This window comes from Cebus imitator, unplaced genomic scaffold (genome assembly GCF_001604975.1).
Source record: "Cebus imitator isolate Cc_AM_T3 unplaced genomic scaffold, Cebus_imitator-1.0 Scaffold71, whole genome shotgun sequence".
Taxonomy (NCBI): domain Eukaryota; kingdom Metazoa; phylum Chordata; class Mammalia; order Primates; family Cebidae; genus Cebus; species Cebus imitator.
This window is the reverse complement of record NW_016107386.1, coordinates 3,052,646-3,061,709: the sequence shown is the minus strand read 5'-3', so window position 1 is coordinate 3,061,709 and position 9,064 is coordinate 3,052,646. Positions and strand designations below refer to the sequence as shown.

Below are 9,064 nucleotides of genomic sequence, written 5' to 3'. Positions count from 1 at the left end.
GGGCTGGCCTGCGCCGCCCCGGGCTCCTATTGGCTGGTAGGGCGGCCAGTCACTCCCTCCCGGCACCTCCCATGGGCACTGGGTACAGCCGAGCGTTACCTGGTCCCCGGCAGCAGAGTTCTCTACCCGCCCCAGTTCTGGTTCTAACGTCCCATCCCATCCTGCAAATTTAGGGCTTGGGTCTTGGCTTGTTCCCCTCCTGCCAGAACTACCTCTTCTCCGAGCCGAGCCAAGCCAGCTAACTGGGCTCCTGGAATTGCCACTCCTCTGCGGGCATCCTTGAGGTCTCCATGGGGGGATGTCACGGGGCAGAGCGGGACGTGAGCCTGCATTTGCTGCAGGCATGCTCTGTGTGGTGGCTGGGTAAGTTGTGAGTGTGTGCGTGGCTGAGGGGAGCTTTCTTCACTTGCATCCTCCTCTGTCAGAAGGTGTCTCTGGCCTCCCGGTTCTGGAACAGTCGCAGGATGGGGCGGTTGGTCCCAGGACAGGAAGAGTCCTAAGAATCCTTCTGATGCACTCGCTCGGATGCAGACCACAGGGTTACTGGGGTTGTCTGCCCCTCCACATCCCAGGGGTGGGGCTACTGTCTGGGGTACAGGGCTAAGGGTTGGGAGCGTAAGGAGACCAGGGACACAGTGGAGCTAGGGTCCAGAGAGGGGGAGCAGGGAGAGGGCTGGGGACATAGAAGGGGCACAGGCACGCCAGGAACGGGGCTCTGAAGTGATGCGAATGCCGAATGCCATGCTGCTGCAAGAAGAGCTTGTGGGTACCGGGGTAGGAGCCGAGTGGGGCAAGCAGGCAGAGGCCATTGCCAAGGCAGCCATCAAGTAAACAAGCCAGGCGGTAACCCGAGTCCCTCCGCACGCACCAGCAGAGGACTGCCCCTCCATGCCGCCCACCTGTGCCCTGGGCTTTCTCTCTGGACACCTAGATCCCTGGCTTCAGGGCTGGGGCCTCCCTAAGCCCGCCAGGGGACTGTAAGCAAAGGGAACAGCGCCCACGGCTCTACCCATTCCTCTCTCTGGCTGGGGAGGGGGCCAGAACTGATCCCCGAGGTATGATTGGCTCTAGAAAGCGGCTTAGGGCCTGGTCTCGGTGGCCCGGACTTGGGGCATCGCCTCAAATGACACCCACCGCCCCCAGGCTCTGCCAATCCCCGGGCCCACCGCTTGGGCGCCGCGGGGAAGCTCCCGCCCCTCCCTGCTGATCGGCGTCAGGCGTGACGTCCCGTGTGACGGCTGGGAGGGCCGGGCGGAGGCAGCGGAGACAGCCGAGGCAGAGAGGAAGGCGGTTCTGAGAGCTTCAGAGAGCCCTGGAAAGCGTGAGTGCTCGCTGTCCCAGGCTGGCGGGGTTACAGAATGGGGGTCAGAGAAGAGGGCCTGCCTTGAAACTCTCCCGGTGCAGTCAGTGTCTGCCTCTATGCAGGTCCACAGGGCACAAGGGAGGTTGGCGGAGGAATGTCAGGGTGGGGCTGTGTGTAGCCACACATTCAAGTGTCTTCAGATGGGCCCCGTGTGTGCCTGTAACGGTCTTTGAGGACTGATGTATACAGGGCATCTCCGTGCTGTCTGTATGTCTGGGTAGGGCGTGCATGATGGTATCATTGTGTATGGGTATGTGAGTGTGAGGGGAGGGCGTGTCTGCCTCTGTGGGAGGAAGTGTGGCTGGAGAGGATTAGTCATTCTGTAGGATTCTGCCCAACTCGGCCAGATGGCTGCGCCAGGCTTTCCTCTCTGTGCTGGGTGGAGGGGACCACCAATGAATCCTGCTCTTATCCAGAGGCGGGTGGCTCAGAGAGAGGTGGATGAGTGTCTGTGCCAGCTCTGCTTGGCCAGGGACCACGGAGAGCCTGGGGTCATTCAGCGTGAGTTGGAGAAAATGGGTCTGTCGAGGGGACTTGTACGTGCCCACATGCACACACAGGCTGACATCAGAGTCCCCTGATTGAGATCTGGAACAGGTAAGCTCTGGGTGGCCAGTAAGGCCTTGCTCTCCTCCAGTCAGGGACTGGAGCGTGGGACGTCTTATGCCATCTTTCGAAAAAGCCTTGGGGGTTTGTATCCAGGTCTCAGGGCAGCTGGGGCCTAAAGCTAACCTGAGCATGGGTGTGTAATGTATACATTATATATTTTTGTATACCTGCAGCACACGTAGCTGGGATGTCTGTTGCTGTTCATGTGTCTACCATATACATGTAGATCCTCACTCATGAAAATCTGTACCAGGGCAGAGCACAAGGAGATCTGTTTTCCTGTTTCTGGTCTTCCCCTCCCCCTCCTCCAGCAGCTACAAGTCCCTTAGCCAGGACATTGTCCAGGAAACAGCTCCTCCCCACATTCTTGCTTACCTATCTAGAGTCACCTTGAGCTCTTGAAGGGACTGATGATAAGCTTAGGGGCCAGGGCAGGGGCACCAAAGCTTCCCCTAGCTGGAGCCCTTGGACCCTTGGACCCCCACTCTGACCCTTGTTTCTGTCCTGCAGAAAATGGGTGAACTGCCTGTAGACATCAACATCCAGGAACCTCGCTGGGACCAAAGTACTTTCCTGGGCAGAGCCCGGCACTTTTTTACTGTTACTGATCCTCGAAATCTGCTGCTGTCTGGGGCACAGCTGGAAGCTTCTCGGAACATTGTGCAGAACTACAGGTGAACCCCCCACCATCTGACCCTGTGTGCCAGGATCTCATTTTCTGTGATTAGTATGTTTGTTACCTGCCTCCTCAAGCCTAACAGTGAGCCTGTCCCTCAATCCCCCTCACTCTCTGGCCCCCTCTGCTGGCATCACAGATAACTGAGGTACAGAGCTTTAACTCAAAGGATTTTAGGTCATTTAGATTGAGAAGATGGCATTAATATTTATGGGAGAGGGTGCTCTATGTTTCACAAACCTCTACAGGGACCTATCCCATTGCTGGGCCACCTGCTGCAAGAATAGAGGTGCTCAAAGTGGAATCCCAGGAAGATAGGAGAGAATCCTCCTTATCTTTGGGAGGAAAAATTCTTGCAATGCTCACTGCCATTTTTGACCCACTGGAAACCACCATCACCCATGGCCCAGCATTTTGGCAGAAACAGAAGAGTACCCCTCTTTGTGTAGCTAGAAGGGAAATAGAAATAGGAGCCTCCACTTCTGGGAAACTTTGGCCCTCCTCTAAAGACAAGGAACTCACTTATGCTGAGATTGGAGGCTGAAGTTCCTGGTTCTCTGTCCAGAGCTACCCTGAGCTAGGCAGGTGGGGCCTGGGAGGACAGGTCTGCCTCCTGACATAGCGTGCCTGCTCCTTGCCAACTTCTGCAGGGCCGGTGTGGTGACCCCAGGGATCACTGAGGACCAGCTGTGGAGGGCCAAGTATGTGTATGACTCCGCCTTCCATCCGGACACAGGGGAGAAGGTGGTCCTGATTGGCCGCATGTCAGCCCAGGTGCCCATGAACATGACCATCACCGGCTGCATGCTCACCTTCTACAGGCAGGTCTCATCACATGTCCCCTTTCTGAATGCCCTGAGCTAGAGCATGGCACCTGAGTTAGGTGCTTCTTGTCTGGGCCAACTGGGGCAGAGTAGTGGGTGAATGACAGGTTGTGTTAGAATCCCTTGCATTCATCAGAACTCAGCCTCAGGAGTTTTCTCGCCCCAGAGACAGTAGGTGTGTTTGTGTAAGTGGAGGGGGTGGGGCACACAGCAGTTACCAGAACTGGTTCCAGGGCCATCAACTGAGTCCTTCTTAGGCTTGGAGAATAACCTTTGGTTTCATTATGGGGGCCCAAAGATGAGGGCCACTGTAGAGGGGGCAGAAGTGAGTGTCTTTGTTCCCTCAGGAAGACCCCAACTGTGGTGTTCTGGCAGTGGGTGAACCAGTCCTTCAATGCCATCGTTAACTACTCCAACCGCAGTGGCGACGCTCCCATCACCATGGGGTGAGAGTCAGCTCCCAGCAGAAGCTGCATGGTCCTGTCCGACCCCCTTCTTCCAGTCCACCAGTGCCTTCCCCTTTCTCTCCCGTTCCCCTGTGGTTCATGCAGCCAGTGCTCAGTGCCCTCTCCTCAGCCTGCCCTGCCTCAACTTACCCTGCCTAGCTGAAGGCATGAGGTCTTCTTATGTATGCTGTGGGGGACCCAGCCCTCTTCAAAGGGTGTGACCGGGGCTTCCAGACAAGTTCACGCTGGAGATGGAGGGAGCGCTTGCTCTGAGATGAGCTTCCCCTTCTACGCCTCATGTTTTCCTAAAGGAAAGGGCTGCATGCTGGACTCCTTACCTCTCTCCTGTGACCTGGCTCTTCTACCCACAGGCAGCTGGGGACAGCCTATGTGAGTGCCACCACTGGAGCTGTGGCCACGGCCCTGGGACTCAAATCCCTCACCAAGGTAAAGGCCCCCACTCCCCTGGCCCCCCATTCATCCTCTATCTGCCTCCTCCTTCCTCATCACACCTCCAGTCCTGACCTATATGTCCCCATATCTCCCCAGAGTCCCTCACCACCCCATGGCCCTCTGGGCCACTGAACAACACCCTTCCTCCCCAGCACCTGCCCCCCTTGGTCGGCAGATTTGTGCCCTTTGCAGCAGTGGCAGCTGCCAACTGCATCAACATCCCCCTGATGAGGCAGAGGTGAGTGGCTCCGGCTCCTGGCATACGCATGCCCAGTATAATGTAGCACACTGCTCAGCCATGCAGACTGACTCAGAATGGGGATGTCCCTCTCCCTCCCTAGACATGAGCTGCTGGGTCCTGGCTCAGTCTGACCCTGGGATCCTCAGGTCAGAGAACCAGCCTTTGAGTCTGGGGTGTGTGTGGGACGCTGTGAAGGTGCTGCCCATTCGGGTATTACAGACGGGATCCAGGGCCTGTGATCTGATGCCAACCCCCTTCCTTTTGCAGGGAGCTGCAGGTGGGCATCCCGGTGACTGACGAGGCAGGTCAGAGGCTTGGCTACTCTGTGACCGCAGCCAAGCAGGGAATCTTCCAGGTGGTGATTTCAAGAATCTGCATGGCGATTCCTGCCATGGGTAAGGAGGGAGTGGCTGGGTGGGGCACGGGAGGCTCTGAGAGAAGCGGGTACAGTCAAGGGCTTTGGAGGACTCTGGGGAGAGTGGGAGGAGATGTGAGGGGTCGCCCTTCACAGTTCCTGACTTTGACTCCACTAACTCTCTCCTTGGCCCTGCTCTTCCCACAGCCATCCCCCCACTGATAATGGACACTCTGGAGAAGAAAGACTTTCTGAAGGTAGGCGACTCTACCTTTCCTGTCCTGGAAGTGGCGGTGGCTGGAAGAAGAAGTGACCAGTCCCCAACCCTCTCTCCAGCCTGGCCTGACTCTCTAAGACTTGCCAGCCCTTCTCCTGAGCCCTGAACCTCCCCCTCCACCTTCATTCATTCCGCAAGAGTGAACCGGGCTGAGGTGAAGGAACACTTCGGGGGCAGGAGGAGAGGAAAGGACAAGGGAAGGAAACCAACTTCCCCAGTGTTACTTCAAAGGCTTCTGACACACACAGGAGGAGACTGTCACAGCCACACTGGATCTCATGCTCATTCTCTCACCCCCAAGTTCCTCCGTACTGAGAGGTACACACAGCCACATAGGCACACACAGACATGAACAGGACACAGAAGCAAAGCACAGGAACAAGCTCTGCCTCATTCATGGAATTATTTATTTACAAATGGACTGAGCGCCAACTCTGCACCAGGCATGTTTTAGGGCTGAGGAGACAGCACTGAACAAGATGATTATGGCCCCTGTCCTCATGAAGTTTGTAGTCTGACACGGAAACAAGTAAACAAGGAGGCATCCAATAAATACATTCCTTTTTATTTTATTTTTTTGAGACTCAGGCTCACTCTGTCACTAGGCTGGAGTGCAGTGGTGTGATCTCGGCTCAGTGCAACCTCCACCTCCTGGGTACAAGCAATTCTCCTGCCTCAGCCTCCCAAGTAGCTGGGACAACAGGCGTGCACCATGCCCGGCTTTTTTTTTTATATATTTTAGTAGAAAGAGGGTTTCACCACGTTGGCCAGGACGGTCTCGAACTCCTGACTTTGTAATCCAACCGCCTCGGCCTCCCAAGGTGCTGGGATTACAGGCATGAGCCATCACCACCCAGCCAATACATTCTTGGAAATTATAATACGTGCTTTGTAGGAAAGCAGTGGGGCAGTGTAATTGAGATTCATGGGGGGGAGCTGTGTAGATAGGATGGTCTACACAGAGAAGGGGTCTGTAAAGCCCAAAGGATGAGAAAGAGAGAGCCAAAGAACACAGAGAAGAGTTTGGGGTAGAGGAAACAGTCAGTGTAGGGGCACTGCAGCAGGAGGGTTTGCACATTTGAGGAACAGACTGGTGGTCCCTGTGGCCAGAGCAAATTGAGAAGAGTGCCGAGGGGGAGATGTGCTTGGAAAGGGTCAGATTCATGCCACTGGGGTGGACAGAAGTGAGTGGAGGTTCAGAGGAGGTTTCCTGAAGAAATCAGCTCCTGGAGAAAGTGAGGGAAGAAAAAAGAGGGCCAAGGAGTGCCATGGCAACCAGTTCTGAGAGGCGAGAATGTGTCATGGGGTGGCAGGGAGGGTGATCAGCAGACAGGCCTGGCTGGAGTGGAAGGGTGCGATCTGGAGGTCCCAGCCCTGTCATCTCCTTGGAGGAAAGAAAAGGGCCACAGTTCCAAGGGCCCCGGGGAAAGGCTAATGGGATAGAGCCATGGCCAGTGAAATGTGTGATAGTTAGTGAGGCAGGGGACACGAGCCATTTCATTATCTCTCTTTCTCTCCACAGCGCCGCCCCTGGCTGGGGGCACCACTGCAGGTGGGACTGGTAGGCTTCTGGTAAGTGTGCAAGGAGTTAGCTGGGGTATGTGGGAGTGCCTTGTGCCTGGTAGATGTGGGTGGGTATGGATTGCCTTTAAGATGTTTATAGACAGCTGGACGCTGTGGCTTACGCCTGTAATCCCAGCACTTTGGGAGGCCAAGGCAGGTGGACCATCTGAGGTCAGGAGTTCAAGACCAGCCTGACCAACATGGAGAAACCCTGTCTCTACTAAAAAAATACAAAATTAGCCAGGCATGGTGGCACATGCCTGTAATCCCAGCTACTTGAGAGGCTGAGGCAGGAGAATCACTTGAACCCGGGAGGCGGAGGTTGTGGTGAGCCAATATCATGCCATTGCATTCCAGCCTGAGCAACAAGAGTGAAACTCCGTCTAAAAAAAAAAAAGATGTTTATAGACATCATCCATTCATACATTCAGTAAGTGTGTGTCTTGGACACCTACTGAATGTGTTAGGGGGTGATCCTTGTCCTTGAAGTGTGTTAGGGGGTGGTCCCTGTCCTTGAAGGTCAAGCATTTAGTTGAGGGAGTTCCAGTCTTCACCTATAAGAGGAAACCATGGAAATGTACCTTTTGGTGCCATCCAGCAGTTTCATGCTAATTTAATTCCTGATTCTGCCACTTACTGGCTGTGGGGGTCTCTTTCCTTAGAACCTGATGTCCAGGTTGGGTTTACTATTCCTAAAAGGTCCTTTCAGCTTTAATCAATCTCCATCCCTAGGGGCTATCTCCAAGGATGGGGCAGGGTGCAGGGAGGGAACACCCTAAGGCCAAAGCTTTACAAACCTTTCAACACTCGTCTCCCCCAGCCTAGTATTTGCGACCCCCCTGTGCTGTGCCCTATTCCCCCAGAAGAGGTAAGTGCTGTTCCTGGGCCGGGCGGGGGGCTCTGGGTTGGACTCTGCATCTCTGGACCAGCTGACCTAGCATCTTCCAGTGTGTTCAGGAAGGAGGCCTGGCAGGCACTCCACTGATTCTGGGAGTGGGGGAATGACAGTGAGCCAGTCCTTCTGGCAGTAGAAAGGAGAGAGGATTCTTCAGCCTGGGAGGAGGTGGGATGGCAATCCCTGGGCCTGAGTGGCGTTGGGTTCAGGGGACATTAACTGGACTGTGCTGTTCTGTTGCAGCTCCATACACGTGAGCAAGCTGGAACCAGAGCTGAGAGCTCAGATCCATGAGCAAAACCCCAGCGTTGAAGTGGTCTACTACAACAAGGGGCTTTGAGGAGGGTCAGCCTCTGTCCCCTCCCTCACCTCCTTGGGCTATTGCTTTAGTGGAGTCATGTCACCCCTGCCACTTGCCTATCTGCCTGGCACTGGGCAGGGGCCTTGGTGGGCAGATGGCCATTGAGGGTAGCTATCTATTAGGCTGGGGAAGATACCTCCATAAGGCTTTTCCTCCCCTCTCTGGTTGCAAAGAGCAGAGCACATAACCCCTCCTTCCTGTGCTTGAGTGTCCACGCATATAATACATGATACATGTGTGTATGTGGACGTTGGGTCCTAAAAGCTAAGAGCAGGCATGCTATCCTGGTATGTTCTGACATCTGACTTCCTTCTCAGCCTCACGTCCACCTGCCTGCCAGCCAGCCTACAGGTGGGACTTCCTTCTCTAAACTCTTATACCAGCCAAGTTCTTTTTGGTGGTACCTCATCCCTTCTAGACATAGTAGGAGCCCCAGGACCTCAGGACAGAGACTTGGAGACATTAGCAGGCCAAAGTGGGCTGAATCCTTCAGGTTTCTGATACCTAGCTCCCCAAACCAACTGGGCTGGCAGAGGAAGACATGTTGGGATAAGGGAGGCAGGGGACTTAGGCATTCCTTAGTGCTATCGCCTGTATCCTGGAACAACTCCATTTCCCCTCCTCCTCTCTACCGGACAAAGGAGCGCCTGCGTCCTGTACTGCCCTTGCTGTCTCCCCCACCACCCCACCCTGCAGCATGGGCATCTTCAAGGGCAGTCTTGGGAGCTCCTGGTGTGTTCTGACATCATGACCTCAAATCTAAATCCTATAATCCCAACTCCCTTCCCCAGCCAAAAAGGCACAAAGGCAGAGCAAGCATTCCCCTTTAAGAGCTCCTACTGCACCCCTCCTGAAGGACACAGCTATAGGAATGGTGCTTAAACTCCATAGGTATCAGAGAGGGTGTAACTACCACATCCTCAAAGGCAACTACGCCCCAAATGTACAATGTTAAGACAGGGAATTTTGTGTTCCATTGTCTCGTCTTTTTTTTTTTTTTT

At 54.9% G+C, this 9,064-nt stretch overlaps 1 protein-coding gene across 2 annotated transcripts; it reads left to right on the top strand.

Annotated features, from left to right (window-relative positions):
- Positions 1-33: 33 nt before the first annotated feature.
- On the top strand, positions 34-9,064 carry SFXN3 (sideroflexin 3). 2 transcript variants are annotated; one of them, XM_017531228.2, is made up of 12 exons: positions 34-363; positions 1,144-1,321; positions 2,483-2,646; positions 3,299-3,469; positions 3,820-3,918; positions 4,290-4,365; positions 4,524-4,609; positions 4,880-5,007; positions 5,175-5,224; positions 6,767-6,816; positions 7,628-7,675; positions 7,946-9,064. In XM_017531228.2, exons 3-12 carry the CDS (start codon positions 2,486-2,488, stop codon positions 8,040-8,042), a joined length of 966 nt encoding a protein of 321 aa, XP_017386717.1. In that variant the 5' UTR covers positions 34-363; positions 1,144-1,321; positions 2,483-2,485; the 3' UTR covers positions 8,043-9,064. The 2 variants fall into 2 exon arrangements, with proteins under 2 accessions (XP_017386717.1, XP_017386718.1); XM_017531229.2 differs by lacking the exon at positions 1,144-1,321 and having other exon boundaries at positions 50-363; positions 7,946-8,524.